We start from the raw sequence: 22411 nt of genomic DNA, 5'->3' as shown, positions 1-22411 counted from the left end.
CACCACTCTCCTTCAACTGTCCAAAGGAGTATTTCTTCAGCTTCCCGCAATTCCTCAATTGCTAACACAGTAGAGCAGACTGATCCGACATTCGGATCTGACATCGTTGAAGCTGACAGCCTGGCGCATCGCCTAAATCCTGCCGCTGACTCGATTCCAACGTCTTCTCAAGTACAGGACAACTCGACTCAATGAACTGTACAGAGTACTCCTCCTTCGAACTCGACAGAAGGTGTTTTGGTACTGATAGCTTTAGATCCTGATAGTCAGGCGATTGTCAAGTCTGCTTTGAGACCATCCACCCGCTGGTCCTATGCGGCAAAATGGAAGAGATTCTCATCCTTTGCTGAATGCCAGTTGTTCGATCCTCGGATGGCTTCGATTGAGAATATATTGCATTTCCTTCTACAACTGTACCATTCGGGACTTAAACCTTCATCCATTAAAGTATATGCAGCTGCTATATATATATATATACAAGGCTTTTCGGGGCAATATACAAGGCTCTTCGGTTTTCTCTCAGCCTTTGGTTCGGTGCTTCATTAGAGGGTTACAGAATTTGAACCCTTCTATGCGCCCTGTTATGCCAACATGGAGCCTTTCTGTAGTGCTTCAAGCACTTACAAAACCCCCATTTGAACCATTGGTGACTGTTGACCTTCGTCTACTGTCTTGGAAAACAGCCTTCCTTATTGCGGTCACATCAGCTTGGAGAGCTAGCGAACTTTGTGTTCTTAGAATAGACCAGCCATATCTAAATTTCCACAAAGAAAAGGTTGTTCTTTGGTTGGATTCTTCGTTTTTGCCCAAGGTGGCTACATCGTTCCATATTAGCCAAGAGATTGTTCTGCCGGCATTCTTTCCATCGCCCTTGAATCTGATTGAGAGGTTTCTTCACACTCTCAATGTTAGACGCTGCTTGGCCTTTTACTGATCCCGTACAGAATCCTTCTGTCGCTCTAACATGACAAAGGGTCCCCAGTTACATCTCAGAGACTTTCTAAATGGATCGTCGAAACTATTGTCTTGGCATATCAGCTAGCAAAAATAGACTTACCTGTATTTCCAAGAGGTCATTCTACGCAAGCAGTAGCAACTTCGTTTGCCTTTGCCGCAGGAGTTCCACTTCAAAGTATCTGCAGAGCAGCAACATGGGCGGCTCCATGTACTTTTGCCAAGCATTATCGGCTGGATGTCCGTGCCAGACAGGACTGCTCTTTCGGCAGAGCAGTTCTCTCATCTGTTCTTCGTTGACAACACCTCCCTCCTCTGAGTCTGGTAAGCTTTGCTAATCACCCATATGTGTGATGCACAGAGGCCACGACGAAGAAAAGCAGGTTGCTTACCTGTAACTGATGTTCTTCGAGTGGCCATCTGTGCATTCACACAACCCACCCTCTGGCCCCACTCGGTGTCAGTGAGTGGAAATGTTATTCATCGGTATTGTGTCTAAGTGTTTAGAGTACCGATGCTGATGATGCTTCTTGTAATATCATTACAGCCATTAGGGGGCGAACGTTTGGTCTTCAAGACTGAGCAAAATGGCAGACATTCCGCTCTATTTATACCATGGGGGGGGAGGGAAGCAGAGTTTTCCCGCCAAAAACCGTTAGCTTTCTGATCTTCCAGCCTAGGCATTGCGCAGGCGCAGCACCCATATGTGTGAATGCACAGATGGCCACTCGAAGAACATCAGTTACAGGTCAGCAACCTGCTCTTATTTATTATGGAATAAGCGATTGTCTGGATAAACACTTGTAATTTACAGCTTACACTTGTAAGGTTAAGAACTTTTAAGTAAAGTAGTGCTTATATTAAATGGGGGATCTTGAGGCAGGTGAAACAGAATTTAACAAAGACTCTGTCACATCACATGATGCTTAAGCCAGTAGGGAGCACATTCGATATGAAACCTGTTTATAATTAAAACAACAACACCACAGGGAGAGAGGAAGTGAAGTTCCAAGTGTGGTGAATTATTTTTGTTCGTTGAAAAGTGCCCCCTTTCAGTGATTTTTCAGGGAGAGCTTCAAAGAACATTCAAAATAACTTCATGTTGTGCCAGGCTGAGTGAAGGAAGGAACATGCCTACATTGCCAACACAAGAGGAATAGCAATTGCTGTCTTGCCATATTGGACTGTTGTGAAACTATTGCAGCATAGCAGTAGAAGGGATATCTGTTGCGTCAGGAATTGAAACGTGTGTTCTCTCACCTTCAAAGACACAATTAAGAGGCAGTGCATCTTTGTTTGTCCCCAGTGATATCACTGTCCTGGAAAATCTGATTGACTGTGTGATACAATGACATCATTACATCTTCTGTGTAATCCCTGATTTTTTCTGGAATTATTTAAGGATAGATGAAGTATAGAAACAGTTGAACTAAAGCATCAGCAAAGAAGGGAAATAGCAGCTAAACAGTGGTGAATGATCATGGAGAATCATAGTATTAATGAGCTCTTGAACTGGTATGTGTGTTTTGTATCACTGTGAAGCAACACTGTTTCTTTAGGCAATTCAAGTGTAGAAAGGTATATCCTTAATTAGTAAACAATAAATGTAGAGGACAGCCACTAGAGGGCATCAAAAGCTCTCATTCTAAGTAAGTATTGCTGTGTGGAGTCCTGAAACTGCAGGCTTTATCTATTCATTCTAACAGGTGTGTGGAGAAATACGTTATCAATTGAATCAGACCAAAATGAAGAAGGATGAGGCTGAAAAGGAATACAGAGAGTATAGATCAAAAACTAGAAGAGAACTTGAAATTAAAGACCAGGTAAGAGAAACCGTCATGATTAAGGTGCTGTTAGAAATTTTGACTGCTTTCATTTTTCCAATAGTGGCAACTAGTGGTTTGAGTTCTGAATGGCAAGAACCCAGATTTTACTCTTTATTTCTTTATTACTATTAGAGACACTGTTTTATTTCAGGAAGTGTTTTTCAGTTCTAAAACAATGAAGGTATACGAGCCTGTTTAATTCTTAATTCATCCCATTGCATGCATGCCTGAACAAACAACATTAGGTTTATGTTGTATAAAGTCCATTTATATACATTTGTTCCTGTGTTTTGTCTACTAACTGAAAAATCCTATCTCAAAACAATAACTGCTGAACACTAACACAACAGTTTTAAAACAATGTAAAATATAAATTTGTGTAATGTTAAAATGTTCTTAGTTTTTCTTTGTATTGACATTTCAATAAATAACACAATTATTATAATTAATATTTGCAGTTTTGAAGATCTGCTTTTTTGCTTTGTCATGCAAACCAAGGAGTTTTTCTATAGATAGCTGTTATAAGGCATTCTTTATTAATTAGTATTTAATATCGAAATAAACCATAACTGAATTAGGAAACAACTGAAATGGACATGTTGGGACTGAATTCTGTGAAACCCCTGTTGTACTTTTGCTTTCTAACTGTCTATCTGTTTAAATTTTCATTGGCCACACTGCAGAGGCATACACTACATCATACTTTCATTTACTGAGCAAACAAATTTGGGAAAAATGCAGTGCCTTGAATTAGAACTACTGTAATTCCAAAATACTATTTATAAAAGAAAAATGCATAGTAATATCTTCCATACATTTTGCAAAAGAAACCTATGCAGGAAAGATATAATTCTTCTTTTGGGGGGGGGGGGTGTCAAGACTACTTTGGTTGTACCCAATGGTAGCTGTGCTTTAAGTAGAAAGAAATTCCATTCTTAGAAGTCAAAACACCTGTGGAGAGTTATTGGGTCACCATCATGTTTTTCCACTTCTGTGTCATAGTGGAGACCCAGTCAGAGTGATGGAAAGTGACAGTTCCCAGAAGCAGCAGCATTAATGGCTGCCACAGGCTTGTGGCGTACCCAGCAGTGAGAAGAATCCACAGCTGCAGCTGACCAAGGAAGGGGAAAAGGGACAGGCAAGAGGCAGGCCATTTAAATGGCCCTGGGAGTGGAGAAAATAACAGTCGGGGAGAAAATAGTGGAGAAAATAAAGTGGAATGGAGAAAATAAAGAAGACAGAATCGGGGAAAGCCAAAGTAAGAAAGAGGAGAGAGCAGAAACAGAAGGATCAAAGGTGGAAAATATGAAAACCAGTGAGGTGTGAGGAAAAAGGAGCAGACACATCAAATGACCAGAAGAGCACAGGATCATCAGCATGGAGGAAATTATGGGAGGAGGAAAACTATTGGGGCTGGAAGAAAGAGCTTGGGAGGAAAGAGGGATCAGGAATATTGCAGGTGGGAAGTTGGTATTTGGAGGCTAGCTTTGATGTGAGAAGGGTGAAAGAGTAGATGTATATAGGAGGCTGCAGAAGAGTTAACCCAACCAAGAGTTAACCCTAGAACCTGACCTAGCTTCCATGGTATATCCAATCTGGCATTATTCAGTCAAGTCACAAACAGAATGAAGCCGATTAGCTTCCCATCACTCAGTCTTCAAGATGTTGGGCTAGTGGATATGATATATCACATTTATCCACGGTAGTCCTGGAAAGTCCAGATAAGTATAAGTGTGAATTGTCTGAGAGAGAGCTGATTCCAGCCAGCCACCCTACAAAGCTAGAAGTCATTGATCATGTGACTGTTATCTCTATTCCAACTGTTGGAAATCCATAGTTGAAAGAATTACACTTTAACTCTTGCACTATGACATGAATCAATTTAACAGTTAAGCCACAACAATTGGCAGTACTGTCTCTTTATTTCTAACTATTGAATGGACTCAGCTTTATAGCCTTTAATTTGATACAGCAAAGCCTTCAAGCAAACTCATGCAGCTGTCAGAGTTGGACACAGTATTCCCACCCCATCTAAGTGAAACTATGCCAGCTGACACCTTAGGCATGGCCTCTGCCATGGTGTATCCTTGTCCATTCCCCTGAGATGTGCTGCCCCAGAGCAGTGGAGAGAGGGTAGCCATATAACTCTGTCCCTCAGATTTTTCTCCAGAGCTTCTAATTATATCAAGTGCAAAGCTATGCTCTTGTTAGGAATCACTGTAAGTTAGACACTGAACATAGTGCTAAATCTTCAAACACATGGACATATTTAAATTAATTATAATTAATCAATGCATCTTGAAAACAAAATACCCTTGAGTTATTCTCAGATGCCCTTAGAACTATGATTATCTAAGTTGAGGTGTTGGGTTTTATGGTCTGTACGGTATGATGCTGACAGACACAAATCTTCTTATATTATTATAGGTAGAAAAAAATTGAAAGGTGCAACATGTCCTTTCCTATGAAAAGCATTGCAGTTTTTATAGATCCACTGTATAATGCAGTGCTTTACGCTTTAATCCATTCTGCACAGAACTGTATGGCGATTATTGCCAGACTGATACAACAAAACTCTTGTTTCCCAGTGATGCGAACACCTCCTATTACCTTACCTGCTGAGTTCTTTCATATAGTTCAAACTTTGATAACATTTGCCCCATTAAATGTGGGTTTTAGAATCTCACTATTGATCCATTAGTGATTAATTTTGAAGGTAAAGTTGTTCATAACCAAAACACTTGGTAGCACTGTTGTCAATCTGGTTGACATTCAGGTTCATATCTATGGAACTGAGGCCTGAGGATGTAGACAAGGACCTTCTGGGAGCTCAGCTGACCTTACAGCCTCTCACCTATCTTGGCTGGTTTGAGCAAGTGGTTGGAAGGGAATGTGCAGGGAACACTAGGGCAGATCTAGCTAATCAGGATTGATTTAGTTAATTAATTTCTTCTAAGGGTGCCTGGAACTGAGTCACCTCAACCCCTAGAGCACCTTATAGGAAGGAGCAATGCCTGCTGTTGCTGTTGCTAAAGGAGCAAAAGTTCATCTACTTCTGAAAAAGCCTCTCCTAAACCTAGAGGTATATGATAACTACAGGCAGGTGGCAAACACTCCCATTCAGTGTAGGATGCTTGTGGGGCGGGGGGGGGGGGGGGCAGCTCCATTAGCTGGTGATATATTAAGTGTAGATGTGTAGGTCCCATAAAGCACTGGTGGATTGGATGAGGACCAAGAAGTTAATGTAAAATCCTGAAAAGGTTGAAGATCCTTTGAATGGATGGTTCCTAGGTCCATGAATTAAATAAATTACCTGTTCTGAATGGGATTTCTACTGTAGGGGTACCCCTCAAATTATCTTTGTCAATGGAAACTCAGATGGGCTAAGTAAAGGAGTTCCTTTTACCAGCTTTGATTGGCATGCCAGTTATGCTCATTCTTTGATAGGGGTGCTCTGGACACAGTGATCCATGTACAGGGAAGCTCAGCACTGGATTACTGCGATGTGCTTTACATGGGGTTTCCATTAGCGGAAACCCCATGGACTGGAAATTGCAGCCAGTGCAAAATTCAGCTTAGTTAGGCTGGTAAGAGGGACTGACTGTTGCAAGCACTTCTGCTCAGAGAACTGCACTGACTGGGCGAGGTTTAGTGGGGTATTATTGATGTATAATGCTCTAAACCACTTGGAACCAGCCATATCAACTGGCATCTTTACTGAGATTTACAGATCATGGCCTTGTGGTTGTCCCCTTGCCTGTACAAATACTTCTGATGGCAACCAGAAAATGAAGTCCCTTCTTTGTGGTGCCCTGCCTTTGGAAGTCTTTCCCCTGCATTGCAGCAGGCATCATCCTTTATGGTGTTCAGGTGCCTGTTGCAAACTTATCTGAATTCCATGGCATTAGCTCATTTTAATACTTCACCTGGTAGATTTTCTTTGCTCATGTTATCTTTGCAGTTTATTTTAATTGTTTTAATGATTTTGTATACAGATTTGATAAGTGTGGTATGTAAATATTTCAGAAAACATGTTAGTTTCATGGCCAACTGTATCAGATGATTCTAGTGGTAAACCACAGAGGGATGCTGAGGAAAGAGGGTCTTCTGTCATTTGTGCTGAAATTCCCCGATTCATTTTGTTCCTGAAAGAGTTCTTGCCTGTACACAGAGATCTAGTTAGCAGTATGGAGATGATTCCAAGTGTGACAACATTGACCGTCATTATCTTTTCCAATATCACATGCTTATAATATTTGTTGTTTGTTTGTTCTAATATGTATTCATCATTCACAAAAGTAGGTTCTAGGGCATGTTCAAAAGCAAAATAAACTCATCAACAATAAAACAGAACAAGGCATCAATCCATAACAATGAAGGGGATCAAACAACTCCTTAACATTGCCACAATGTTAAACTATAAATGAATTAAAATACCTGACCAAATAGTTGTGTGCTGTGCTGTGCTTTTCTTTTCAAGTCTGGCAGCTAGAAGAGTATATCATTGGTTTCAGGTCAATCTGTCTCAGGAAAACATGTCAGAGTTCCACCAAGGGAAAAAACCCTCTCTTCTTGCAGTCATAATGTATTTCTTTTACTAAGCAATATGAAAAAGGCATAATCCAAAGATTAAATGCATGGAGAGGTTTGTCCTTAAGATATTTGAATCTCAAGCCATTTAGGTGTGAAAGAGAAGCAATAGCACTTTGAATTGTGCTCAGAATTGAATAGGCAATGTAATTCATTCAGATTTTGCATAATATAGCTCTGTCTGCTCAAAATAGGAAGAACCCTAGCAGCAGAATTCTGCACTTGTTAAAGTTTCTGACCTTTCTTCACGGCAGCCCCATATTTAGCATATTGCAGTTCTCTAACCTGAAATTTATCTTGTGGTCAAACTATCCCTAGCCAAGAAAGGCCATAGCTGAAAGGAACTCTGAGCCACCAAGGCCACCTACGCCTTTACTAAGGGTAATACCAAGCCACGTAGTTGTGGTAGCCCTAATCAGGATTGCTTGTATACCAATTTACCAGACCATGGAACAGCAGCTACCTACATTATGATTCAGTTTTAGTGAATTAGCTATTAGTTTAACCTGGTGTCCTGCACTAAACAGTGGGTTGGACCTGATCGTCTTTGGCCCCTTCCATCTCTATTGTGATTTAGCACTTATTTATGTATTTGATTTGGACCATGACTTTCTAATAAAAATTGAAGTTGCAGTGGCATAAAATCATAGTTAATGATTTCATGCTGTGAGCCGTCCCAAGGCTATGTAGCAAGGGGATGGCATATAAAAACTTTAAATTAAATAAATAAATAAATAAACTTGACTAAAATAAATGGTAAAAGCAAAATTAAAAACAACAGTAACTGAATAAAAGCAACAGCCACCCCAACAGATCCACTTACATGTCAAAGGCCTAGTTGAATAAAAATGTCTTGGCTGGTAAAAGATCAGCAGGGAGGAAGTCGACATAGTTTTCCTTAGCAGGGAGTTCCACAGCCTGAAAAAGGTCATGAATATCCCCTCTCATATTGTGGCAGTAGCAAAAAAAAAAAAAAAGAGGATTGACCAGGGCTTGGGAAATCCAGGTTCTAGTTTCCACACTGTCATGAAGCTCACTGGTTGACTTTGGGCCTGTCACAGACTTTCAGCCTAACCTACATCACAGGTTTGTTGTTGTGAAGACAAAATGGAGAAGAAGAGAACCTTGTAAGCCATGTTGGGTTCTTTACAAGAGGGAAAAGGTGGGGTATAAATGTAATATTGATCACCATCAGCATCATATAAGGAGAGAGAACATGGCCGCCTTTCCCTTCACCATCGTATTCATCACCCTGTGTTTGAAGAACAAATATCTGAGAAGTATTCTCTCTTCTCCACGCATAAAGACCTATATGAAACTACTTTTGAATTCATGCATGTTCTCCATGTAATCTTGAATGCAAATTTTCCATAACATCAAATGAACAAAGTCAATACTTTCCTTCTATTGGCCAAGAAGGGTGATGGTTCACCACACAAGTATTCAGATATTCATTTTAAAATGTATGTGTCTGTTCAGACATGAACAGCTAAAACCAGGGCTTTTTTTGTCATAGAACGCACCGGAACAGTGTTCCGGCACCTTTTTTTGATGGATTTTTCCAAGTGATTGTGAATCGCCCTGTTGGGCGTAGCAGATCGGCAGCAAAAATCATTAACATAGTGCCTGCGGGCTGCTTGTTTGTTGGCGCTGATTGTCTGCGCTGATTGTGAGGGTGCTGCTCAGCTTGGGATGCTGCTCGGCTTGGGATCGGTCGTGTGGTTGCGTGCTGAGTGCTTACTGCCGGCGGTGACCATTGTGTAAAAGTGTGACCCCAAGACGTGAGTTCCAGCACTTTTTTTTTTTTGTTTTACAAAAAAAGCACTGGCTAAAACAGTCAAATAGTTTTGGATGGTAGGTTTTTAGACTCACCATGAGTAGTGATGAACTCCTCAACTTAAAATTATCTCACCCCAGATTAGAGAGATACTGGTGGAAGCTTTACATAGGTTTTCTAAGATTAATCCTGCTCTGTTCCTCCTTCATTGGTGAGAACCTGGCTCTAGTGGCTCACTGTTAATTGTTCTGCATGTGACCTTTTTGTCTAATAATAGCAGCATTTTGGGAGATGTTAATACAGTTATTATTCCATATAACTATAAAAGCATTATGGAGCCTTAATTTTATACTCATCCTTTCACAATAAAAATGAACCATGATTTCGTACTACATGCTTAGATGTCATAACTTGTTGGGAAACCGGAGATGGATTCTCAAAAAAGCCCTGGCTGGAGAATTTGATCAATTGTTTTCTCTGAGAAACTACACATAATATGAAAGTCCTATGAGAAGCAGAATCACATGATGTTTGCACAGCTACCTGGTCCCCTTTCATCAATGAGAATAATCAAACAGGGTGTCCACCAGCTGCCTTCAAATTCAGAAGAGAAACCTTCTAAACACTTGCCAGATGTAACATGTTCTCAGCAATTCTTTTTACTTGGCTACTTACCTTTATTGTGATCCCTTAGTCTACGTATGTATTGTTGTTTATTAACGATAAAGAAGGAAAGATGGGGACTAAACCAAAAAATAACAAAAGTAACCCTCTGATTATATCCAATCCAGCTTGAAATATATACAGACTATTTTCCTAAGAATTTTCTTCAAGTTATGGCAGATGTGAATAATTTCATGCTTTGAAGCGCTTAACAAAGAAAGTCACAGTATGCCAATGAAAGTTCTTTGACTTCCTACACCCCACTTCCTAACCCTCAAGCCTATGTTGGTGATGCACTGAGTGCCCTTCTGGGTACAGTTGAAAAAGATCAATTTCTTCCACCTTCTATACTCCAGAATTCCTTCCAGCTTGTACCTCCTGGGCCTTGGTTATACAAGCCAGGGTCAATTTGAATAGATCAAGCTGGGGTGGTATGGACCACCACTGACCACTTCAGAAGGAACAACCCTTTATGGGAATGCTACACATAAACAATCAGCAAGAATAAACAGGTGTGGGCAGAAGGTACATCTCCAGGGGCTCCCAGAAGGTCTTGATAGCATAGCTACTAGGAATGCTGGGTGTTGAAGTAAAATTAGCTGGATATTTGGCTTCTCTCCTCCCTTTCTCTAAAGAAAAATCTAAGGAATCAGGAAGATGCTTGCACATCCCCTAGCAAGTATTCTTACCTTCGCAATTAGGTGTTTCAAGCTTAAGTGTCTCTGTCGGTAACTATTTATATAGATATATGATCCTGCACAGAAAATGGAACATTCTCTAGAGTTCCATGGAGAGTATTTATCACCTTGGGATGGCATCTCCTCATGGAAGAGTAACAAGGGTCTTTTAAGTCTTGCCTCTTCTGGGAATCATGCTGCCCCCTCCGAAACCAGACTGAACAAGTAAGCCTGACTCTCAAGCCCTTACCGCACACTGCAATGACTGCTTTCTGTTAAGAACAGAAAACAATGACCTTGAACAGGTTGTGACCTTGAACTATAATATAATAAAAGAGAAACTAAGAAATCAAAATATGTTACAACCATAAGAGTTGTCCTGGCAACTTTTCCTACTTCATTACAGAAATGTCTACTGCTTCACTCTTAAGACCAAATATTCACAGAAACAAAATTCTCTTTTCTCCAGAGCTTCACAGAGGGCATTTATCACCTCAGGATGTAGCACAGCAATACATAATTTGAGCAGGCTTCCAAAGATCAGTTAAATCATGAACCATCTAGTGAAAAAATGAGTGGACAAGGTGGCAAAGATGTCCTCTGCCACTCCTCAAAGGCAAAGGAATCTTGGAAGCCTTGTAGTTTGCAGGCTTCTAAACTGCAAGGGCACAATTTATATGATTATACTCTAAATACTTAATTACATAACTGTGTGTCCAGCCCACAGAATACAAAAGAAGTAATCGGAACCAGAAAGAAGGGCTGACAGTGATGTCCGGACAAACCCGTGTCCTCAGTGAAACAGAAAGTAAATGACCATGTTCTTTAATTGATGGGGCTATATTTATAGTAAAAGTACTGACTGAGTCAGAGATTAGATAGCTAATAGACATAAAATAGTAATAAAGCTTACTCGGATCAGTCAGTGACACAGTTTGATGATTTGCCAGTCCTTGGCCCCAGTATCATCTCATAATAAATATATACATCTTTCTTTACAATAAAAACTAGCCTTTTTAAAGTTTATAAATGGGTGAACAATTCAGTTCTAGGGTATTAAGTATCAGCATTAACTTTATCTTTTAACTTTAAATCAAGTTATACGAGAAACTTATTCTAGCGGAGTATATTAAAATAACTGTTTTAATATTCATGCATACATATATATTTGTTACCATAACTTAGCTAGGCACTCTGCACAACTAATTTGTTATTCCATTGCTATAGTGTGCAAGCAACCATTGATATAGTGTTGCTTTGGGGGAGGGGGAGGGGAATGTTTATTTTCTGGCCAAAGTAACATGCCATAGTTTTCAGTGGGACAGTGAGATAAATAGTTAACACTTCCTCCCACTGAAATTAGTGCTTTTTTCTGTGTGGCTCTTACTAAAGGGTTATGGTTTTATATGTGGTTATTTTGAGGAAAGTACCTTCTTCGAATGAAAACCACTTTTAAAATAAGTTTCCAATGAAATGCTGTCCACACATTTTATTTACTAACTACTGGATACTACGGAGGGCTTAGCTGTTACTTGATGAAACTGAAGTAGTTGCCTTTCAACCCAAAGTGTCTTAGGCCCTGAAGTGTTTCACACACACCTTTTGGACCTTCAATTTTCTTAGGTTTTATATGTATGTCAGCATTTCAGTGTTTTTGCAGTATTGATGATCTGAGTATGCTGTGTGTTGGTTTGGGATGTATGTATTTTACAAACAGAACATACTAATTTGCCCAACTTGAGGTTACTAATGGATCTGCATGTGTGATGTCAAGTCCATGATGCTCATCTTACTTAGCTATCAGTCCATTCTTAGGCATTAATTTTCTCCCTTTTTAAAACTAAATATTCTATTAGATGAGTTACCTCTTATATTGCCTTTTATTCTTAAATCTAGTTTGAACAAGATTGGGTTAGTTGATACTAAATCCATTTTCAATTCATTTATAATCCATGTGAAGAGCTAGTTCTCATGTTATTTTTTTCTCCCTTTAGTTTATAATGTGAAACTATTTACTATCAGCTATTACTCTTATAAACTTTGCCAGAGTAACAAATATATCTGTGAGTTACCTATAGTTTTATATATAAAAATAGTAACTGCAAAGCAACAATTTTGATTTTTAAAATACTAATTGTGGTTTAGGATATGAGGACAGTGCTATACAAAGCACACATTTCTTTGTTATTTCTCTATAAAATGAATGAGCTGCTCTTTTTAATCCTAAAGAGACTTTTCTTTGGGATACTTGGATTTAAAGTTAACTGAGAAGCCTTTTGCCCTCTGAATACAACCAAGATTATCAGATACAGTATTGTTTTAAATCCCAAGGCTTGAACATCTGGCAGGTAGAGGGAGGCCATTTTCAGCAAAAGTCGTTTCCTAGTAGAATTTGCTTTTTTGTTGGTCCGACAGAACCTGAGCTGATTTATCTTGAGGGGTTAGTATAAAGCCCATCTGTTCACTTTAAATATTTCCCTTGAGAAAATGATGGGAGCCTATATTTATGCCTATAGTGTGGAATTATGAGGTTGTCTTGGTATTAGTTAACAGTTGTCAAAGTATGTTTTTTTTTTTCATTTTAAACATGCATTTTAGATTTAAAATAATAACTCAGGATCAGACTGTCAAGGGCAAATGGGGGATGGGGAAGTGAGAATAATCAATATCTTCCTGAATTTATATGACCATAAACTGCAAAAATGGAATATAATCCTTAATATGTACATTATTTTATTCTGTGTAAAAGAAATTAAAGACAAATGTGTGTGGTTATTGTGATACTGCAATATTTAAAAGCTTTACTTTGTGAGTATGATTTCTGAGGCTGTTATATGTATTTGTTTTATTACAGATATTTATATGTGTTCAGGACATTTTACATTGAACTAAAGTTACTAGTTCAATAAAATGAATAAGCTAGTAAAAATAATAGACTTTGTAACTCAGTCCCTCTAATTCAGTTACTCAATATCTGATACAGTATTTGATTAAGTAATTTGTTTAAAATGTAAATACATATTATTTTATTATATTCAGCTGTAGTAAATGAATTCGTTGTGTTCTATGCACTCTTAAGGAAACAGAAAAATTGCAAGTAGAACTCAATGAAAATAAACAACGCTTGGAACAAGCACTGCACAATACATCAAGAGCTAAGGATGAATGTCTGAAATTAGCAGAGTTGCTGGCTAAAGCTGAGCATCAACTGCACCTCACCAGGTACCCCTTATTTTATTTAACCTTAAGGACAATTGCAGTTTCATAATGCTATATTTTGCCAGTAGCTTGTCTGCAATTATTATAGATCAACTTGAGTGCATAGCTTTCAGGAAAATTTGAAGTGAAGATGTAGTGAACAAAACATCCAGACAAGATGAAGTGTAAAAGCCAGAAATCTATTCATTAAGTTCATTATAGAGTATTCTTTCAAATAAGTCTAGTGTCAAATGTGATCTTAGAACAATTGTAGTCAGTAAAAGTTATGTACACCCATTTGTTCTTTCAAGATTATTTGGTGCAGTTGCTCAAAGAAACAATGCACATTATGTAGCACAATGTTTTCCAATTCCATATTAATATATAAAAGTGGAAAATAGCTATCCTAGTTACAGACTATATCTAGATGCATGCATGGTCTTCAGAGAAATTTAATATTAAAGTGTGGTAGTTACATCTGTGTCAAAAGTGCATGTGCAGTAGACCGGAAGGTAGTTAATAAAAATGCCTTCTGAGGTAGCTGCATTTTCATAACAGTGGCTTTATTATGATTATATGTACCTGAGCCTACAGAATAGATTTGTTTTACTCTTTGATTTTTAACAGGAGTTAATTTACTATGTAGCATAATGTAGCTTTTATCTGGACATCTTTGGCAATATAAAGTCTGTACTTAATAGGATAATGTTCAGATTTAAAAATACATCAGAAACCATTTAGACTTGTACTATCAAGTAGAGTGAAGTACATGTACAGTGCATATCTATGCATGCACACATGCATATGAGTATAGGTGGTTCACTTGGGAGAAGATAGTATGCATCTTAAATGATTACGCCATCCTCTTTTTTAAAAGAATGGTGTAAATATAGATCATGGGCTAGTAGCAGATGGGGAGAAAAACACCCTTCTCACAGCCTGTATTTAGAGAACAAATATGCTAGAGGTTAATGAACTTGAAAAAAGTTTTGGGTAACTTGTTAAGACAGCAAAAGTTTTGATTTTGCAGGACTTCTTTTATAATGATTTGTTGTGATAGATAACCAAATGGTTTACCAATTTCCTTCCTAAGGCTAATCATACAAGTTATGAAGCTGTGTGGTGTCTTGGAGAAAATCCAAACTGTAGATAGATTTTCTGAAAAATTTCCACACTCTTAATAAGGTATACTAAGAGCCTAATTAAGTTAAGCAACCAAATAATATATGATTCAGATATGCCAAAATTAATGATTAAACAATAGATCTTACATAAACATGATGCTTTTCAATCTTCTTTCTTTGTTTATTTGGAAGTTTGCAGAAACTAGAATAGGCTTAAGAGTGACCTTTTGGTTGCTTATGGTTTAAATGGTATAATCTTTGCTGGTTTACAGCTTCTCATAATATTATATCAATCATGACAATTTTTTCACAAATTATTTTTAATAAAAAGTATGGACATTTTCCATATTCGTTTCTCTCATTTGCTCTAATGCTCTAACAAGTAAACTTGCTGATTTGTCATGTTTTTGGCACGGTAGAACAGGAAGGAAGTCTAAATTCCTGATAAAGACCTATATCTTCAGAGTGATCCAGTACTTTCTAGTTCTTCATCTCTTATTACATACTACCACTTTCTCTACCACTATCTAACCCTTTTCACCTTCTCATGTTAGCTCTTTCATAACACTGTTGTCTCATCTAACACAAAAATTGAAAAAAGAAAAGTTGATGAACTATTATTTACTTTTGATTGGCGCCCTTGCTATATTTGCCTGCAAATGTTGTATACTACAATTGCATTTAATAATTGGGTCATCCTCTCTTATGCATACTCATGACAAATCTCTTCAAAGTCTTAGCTTTCCACCATTGTGTTCAGGCATTTAGCATTAGTTCTAACATGGTTCAATGAAAGGGTACCTAGCCTGGGGACAAAGTGAACAACTTGTGTGTTGGGTGCACCCTTCCAAGGCCTTGGATGTACACCCCCATATGTATCCCTGACCCCCTACTGCTGAATCTCCACCACCAATTTGCTACCCACCAGGAACTGCCTTTTCCAGTTTAGAGCAGACTCTGTTCTGAGATCACTGTTTTCCTGCTGCTAGTAACAGTGGAAAAGCAGCAGTCTCAGTGGGGATTGTTGAGGGATGGGAAAGGCTATCACTTCCACCCCCAAATGATTCCTAAATCTCATCAGGCATTTGGGGGAGGTGGATATTCCTATGCCTGTGTGTGAGCAAGTAGGCTGCATGCAAATATAGGGAAAAGTATGTACTCATGTACATGCATTTGTGATCCCTGGTTTCCCAAGCAATAGTGAATGTGGTCCTGAGGGCTGAATGTGGTCCTAAGTTTCTAAATGTAAAAAGCACAGTTCAGTTTAATAATTTAAAACTGTTAGCTCATTAAGTTTAAGTAGTAAAAAAGTACTAATTGTATTTGCTTCCCTTATGGAGGGAAGTCTCGAAAAAGACTTAGTTCTTTTGAAGAAGGCAATATTAAGTTATACAGAAGCTCAATTGTGTGAATTAGTAGGATGCTAAATGTAGAATGTTTCTTTAAAAAGACTAGTTTCCAGGTTTAGTTAGATAGTTCAGTTTTGGACCTTCTAGAAGAGCTGATGTGTTATGAAAGTTGCACCCATGCTGGACATGAAGTTACTGCTACTGCAGAACAATTCAGTGGTTGATTTTTAGAAACAAAAGGAGGTTAAAGTTCTAATAATCATATTTGACATGTTTTATCTGGCTACTAAAAGCTAAATTACTGCAGTTAGTGACTTAGTAACATGAACTATTTAAATTTAAGCAAAACCCATTTTTCATTGCATGATCTCTTTTGCAATCATAGAAAAATATAAGAGGGATAAAATATTTTATTTAATATAAATAAAACAGAATGTTTTAGCATGTTGAAACAGCTCAATCTTATGCTAAGAAGTTTGATTCTGTACTTATTTTCTGATTTCCAGACTTCTGTGGATGCAAGAGGGATATGCATTTCAGATCTATAACTGAATGCAGACTCTTGCTCTTCCTAAATATGAGTTTCTGAAAAGCAAAACAGTTGCCTTAGTAAGCAATTTAAAATTTGAAACAATTTAAACAATATATGGTCAGGATCTGTTGTTATCTGCAGGAGCGTCTTCCATATGAAATTTCTGGGTACAGAAATTAAACTCGGTCACCCATTAACGTATTTTATCCTGTAGAAATTTCCTTTTCCGGAAATGGTGATAAACTCATTCCTAAATAGGTCAGCTGGCCATCAGTTAAATTTTTGTTTTTGCATTCATTCTTAATTCCAACCTTTATTTTGTGTGAATTGCAAGAATATTTGTTTATATTTCTTTTATATTGGGTTTATTTGGAATATTAACTGTGAACACAGATGATAATTTTGCTAGACTTTTGAGATATTTATAAAGATCTTTCTCTATGATGTATTTCTCATGGTTTACAAACTAATAAATACTGAAAACTTGTATGTATTTTATGCTTTTTTGCACTTTACTCCAATCCAAAATGTGACTAATACAATACTTATAAACATAAAGATAAAAGAAACAAATATGCGCAATATATCCACCAAGTCACCAAGACTGCTTCCCATGTGCTTGAGAGAACAGCTACATTTTCATCATCGGCCAGTCTTGTCTCCTTTGCAAAAGGACACTCATGTGTCTTAAAACTTGTAGTAAAGTACGCATGGGAGTGTCAACCAGTTACTACTTCTGGGGGTATGTTTAACATTGTACTCAGACCTGTGAGTCTGAGTCATGTTATATCCAAGTCTGAGTCATGTTATATATGCCTGTTTTTTTCTGAGTCATCTTATATATGTCACTAAAAAGATCACGTTGCCCTGTGGTGGAAACATGGATACCTTTAATATGTGAAGTGGCCCACTTGTCTGAGGCTATAACAGAGGAACTCTTGTGGGAAGTAATTCCATAGATAGAACATTTAGTAAGTTTACTTCTATCTGTATATGTCTTCAAGATCTAACTATATGCACTGATGCTAAAATTAAAGGAACGCAATTTACTATTATCCCATTCTAATGAATTTGGAAAAGAGGAAAAGTAATTGGCTAGACTGATATCATTTTGAAACAAAATTAGTTCGCTATTTATTTGTATTAATTGAAACTAAATTCTGGCACTGTTCTGCAGATCAATTGCAGTAATGTTCTTCTAGATACTCAAGGTGATATACCTGGTAGGTTTTTTTTTCAATAAACAATGGTAAGTCAGCAAAGTGTCTGCTTCCACATAGATTACCATAAATTGAAGCTGTTCACATAGATGGTCCAGAACATTTAGCTTTTCTGCATTTTGCTCATGACCTAACATGACAAGTCACAAAAAACAGCACATCAAGACAATTCTGGTTTAACTACATTGTGTCCAACTCAAAGTACTGACTGAATTCAGCCTAGTATATCAGCTTTACTTTCTCTAATCTTAATTTTTTGTAATCTGATCTCTTGAACAGTAAAATTCTAAGTAGTAGTGATGCAGCTAGTAGAATAAAATTTAAGAAAAGCCATGCTAAATCAGAGCGCAGCTGCATTAGTACAGGATTCTGTTCACACAGTAGCCAACAAGCTGCCAGTGGGAAACCCACAGACAGGATATGAGTGCAACTGCACCCTCCCAGCATAATCCCCAGCACCCAATGTACCTAGACGTACAGCCTCTGGTACTGATGATAGCATATAGTCACTAAGGACTAGTAGCCATTGATAGTCTTATGATCCTTGAATTTATCCAATCCCCTTTTATAGCCCTTCAAATTGGGGGCCATTACTACATCTTACGGAAGTGAATTCCATAGTCTGTGTACTATGTAAGGAAGTATTTTATTTTATCTGTTATGACTCTCTTAGCAGGAGCTTCCTGGGATAATCCTGGGTTCCAGTATTATGAGAAAGGGAGATAAATGTCTACTTCTCAACTTTCTCACCACCATGTGTCATTTGAACACCTTTGTCATGTCTCCCTTGATTCACCTTTTTGCTAGGCTAAGCAATCCCAGATTTGTAACCTTTCTTCTTAGTGGAATTGCTCCAATCCTTTGATCATTTCAGTTGCCCTTTTCTCAGCTCTACAATATCCTTTGTTGGGTTAATTACTAAAACTGTACACAGAATTCTAAGTGTGGTCACATCATAGATTTGTAGAACTGAAGTATGTACAGTTTTCTTTTCAATTCCTTTACTAATTATGCCTACACTCACTTGGGAAACTTGGCCATAAAGGAATTAATTTGCAGCCACCATACTTTTGTGTTAATTGGAAAAACTTTTTGCATATATGTGAGAAATTCTAGAAAGTGAAGTGGGAATTTCCTTCTCTAAGCATAAAGAAATCAACTCTCTTTCTAGCTAGTATGCAGGACAGAGGCTCAAATCAGATACTGTCATGCATTCTTTTAATCTTAATTTTAAAATAAATCACCACGTTACTGATACTGAATACTTCAGTCACTATTTTATAGTGACTGAAATAGTGAGTGCTATCCATCGGAAGCATCTTTGCAACCTGTGATGAGATGTTTGTAAGTATATGTCAATAGCCTTGTGCATTTCTAATTCATTCCTACAGAACTTGCACAGAAGCTCCAGCTTACATGTGCCTAGTATAAACAGTCGAAGAGGGATCCAATGCTTATTTTTAACTCCAGAGCAGGCTCACATTAAATGATCCCATGCTATTTTATTAATAATTGCATATCTTTGGAAAAGTTCAGTGGTATTTGATAACTGATATGTAGAAAAAATGTTTGAAAATCGTATGTTTTGAAGACAATGGTTTTGAAGGGCATGCAGTGGCAATTAGCAATGCTTCAATTTTTAACTTGAAATACCTATTGTTTAGCAATACTTCTAGTAGCCTCTAACATATTTTCAATAGCTTCACTAGCATTAATAAAAATCTGTGTATAATAAATAAGATACATGAATTAAAGCTATCACTCTATTTCCCATGTTCTTGTAACATAACTAAGTTGCTTAAGCTTTGATGTTTTGCTTATGATGTTGACAGCATGCTTTGTTAGACTAGATATGTTTACGATGCAGACAGACACATTGTTACATGCACACTATTGGATTTCAAAAGAAATTTCTGTTGTGTTAAGAATTCAGTATCACTCAGATATTGGGTATAGTTATAGTATTAACTATGCTTGCTGTAGTCTTTCCTAAGTATTATGTGTTATATAAAAACTTAATTTTTACCAAGTTCTTAAGAAATAATATGTCAGAAGTTCACCTCATACATATATAAGTAATGAGCTAAATTCCAATGATCTATATATTGTGTTATTGACAAAATATGAAATGAATATTCATTTCTAAAATTAACTTCAATAATGGGCATATTTCAATAGAAAAATATACTTAACAGAGACAAATAATATTAAAGTATTTTTAACATCTAGTTTAAAAAATATTACCTGAAAACTTATAATTAAAGAGAAATATAAAACCCTAAAATAAGATAACATGCATAATAAACTCCTTAGCTTCTGTTTTATATGTTTATTTTTCATTAAATTTAGGATTGCTTTTGGTTTAGACAACATTTATTCCTATCTGTTTTTCATATACAAAGGCATTGGGATGCCAGAAAATAAACTGTTAACGGAGAATTAACTTCTTTGGCATGCTTTCATACTTATCTTCCAAATTAAAGAAAATGAAATGGGCAGAAGCAGAGTGTAGATTACCTCCTTTTTGTCAAAAATGGTGGGAATTTGAAAATTAATAATAAAAAAGGGAACAGATGCAGTAACATGCCAGAGGGAGATTAATGTGGAGAGTAAAATCTGTGAGCAACAAAACTGAAGCAAACTGAATCAGTGGGAGGTGGTTGTACAATCAAAATCAGGATAAAAGAGAAATTACAAACAACCCTGCACTTGTCAAAGTAGTAGTAATGAAATCCTGACTCTGCCAGCAGTGAGAACCTGTGTTAGCACTTTGGGGTAAGGATGGTAGCCGGGTGCCAGGTAGGAGGGCAGTGTTAGGTTGCTGGGCAGCAGCCATCTTGTGTAGAACAGATGGCACTGAAAGCTGGCAGGGGAGGGGCTCCTTAGCAGAACTAATCAGACAGTAACAGATAGGGCAGCTGGGAAGACTGACCACAGAGAGGGAAACTGCAGGATAGCTGCAGAGTTCCATGATGTTTACAGTGGTGTGCCCATTGGTCTGATATAAGACCTTGCAATGCCTTTTTCCTGCAAAAAGCACACACAAACTTTTGTTATGCAGGCAGTTTGTTTGAAAAATTTGCAAGACAATGAATGTATAAATCCACTGATCCATAGACTTTGTGAATTCTTCGGAATCTTTGCTATGAGCAAAAATGCTTACCTTATTCCTCTGAAGTTAGCAGTATATTTCAAGGCTTATCATCCATGCTCAGCATGCTTTCCACTTTTTAATTAAAAGTATTCTGTCTTCAGAAAAAAGTAAAATTAACTGGGTTTATTCAAGTAGATTATTGGTGTCACACATTTAGCATGTATTGAGATTGGGAACTCTGTTAGAATAAATTCCAAGTTGTAATAGGTTTCTCTCTGCCTTTTAAAACAATGGGAGCACCGCTTTGCGCCTTCGGAAAATATAATCAAGGCTTCTCTGTTCTGTAACTTTGAACATGACTTAAGTTGCCCTGTCCAACCATCATCACTGTAGGAAACATACACATTTGCATTGTTCTGCATGTTCATTCAGAAGTAGATCCAACTGAGTTCAGAGGTTCTTATTCACAGGTTTCCCCTGGGCATAAGATTACATGCCACAGTGTATTTCCTACCCACGGTTGAGATATTGAGTCTAAAAGAAATAGAATTATATGATAAAAATACTACTGAAAGTATAGGCCAGTTATATGGGATGATCATCATAGCTAAATGACTAGAATGAATGATAAAATACTTGAATAGTAGCATGTAGATGTGGATGATGCATCTCTTTGTTCAACAAAGAACATTGCAGCTCCTGCCTCTGTTTTTCAACTTGTATATTTTTCTCTTTGCAGAAGGTTTATGGCTTGGCTCAATTATTCATTTTGAATGGGGAGGGAAGAAACATTACAGGGATTTGAAATAGGTGGTATAACAAAGCCATATGCTATTTATGCATCAGTTTCTGCAATATATCTAATTTGGGGCTGTCAAAAAAAATTAGACTTATTTGATATAACAGCATATTAGTAAATGACTAGGATACATTTGAAAGTAGCCATTTGTTCTTTTTTGTAACTGAATCTTGCAAGCATTTGTTGTTGTTCCTTTCCCTCAGCTATTCTGTGAAAATATCTTGATTCTTTGTCCTGCAGCTATTCAATCCACAAATATTCTACAACTGAAAAGAAGGTCTTGCATAAGGTAATCTTATAAAATGAGGCTGGAACAATTAATAATCCTCTACTATTTTCAAAGTGTGCAAATCTAGTTGGAATAACCGACCTATTCCCTTGACTACAGGTTCTTCCTAAGATAGCTAAAGTGTTCAGTTATAGATATGTAAATAAATTAGCTGCTCTGCATTATTATGGAAGGAAAAAGCTTTTACCTGCCAGCATTTATCCCATACGCTGCTTTATGATGACAGATATCGAATGATTTGGAATAAACCGGCACTCTTGTTTTCTGGCAGTGACTGTAGTAATCATTACTGCAGTGCACTTTATAAACTGTCAGTTGG

The 22411-nt window shown here is 37.4% G+C and overlaps 1 protein-coding gene across 16 annotated transcripts in view; it reads left to right on the top strand.

Annotated features, from left to right (window-relative positions):
* Positions 1 to 22411, top strand: part of SDCCAG8 (SHH signaling and ciliogenesis regulator SDCCAG8) — a 138779-nt gene that overhangs the window by 33014 nt on the left and 83354 nt on the right. For 12 of the 16 annotated variants that reach the window (XR_006413677.1, XR_006413676.1, XM_044419513.1 and 9 more), the window contains exons 12-13: positions 2661 to 2777; positions 13567 to 13709. Coding sequence is in view for 12 of the 16 variants with exons in the window: in XM_044419513.1 (XP_044275448.1) it covers positions 2661 to 2777; positions 13567 to 13709 (260 nt within the window). In the remaining 4 variants the exon portion in view is untranslated. Of the gene's footprint in view, positions 1 to 2660; positions 2778 to 13566; positions 13710 to 22043; positions 22093 to 22411 lie in introns of all 16 variants that reach the window. The other 4 variants (XR_006413684.1, XR_006413689.1, XM_044419561.1 and 1 more) reach the window with 1 other exon arrangement.

The sequence above is a fragment of the Varanus komodoensis genome, unplaced genomic scaffold, assembly GCF_004798865.1.
Source record: "Varanus komodoensis strain SLA01 unplaced genomic scaffold, ASM479886v1 scaffold1, whole genome shotgun sequence".
NCBI lineage: Eukaryota > Metazoa > Chordata > Lepidosauria > Squamata > Varanidae > Varanus > Varanus komodoensis.
This window is presented reverse-complemented; position numbering and strand designations above follow the sequence as displayed.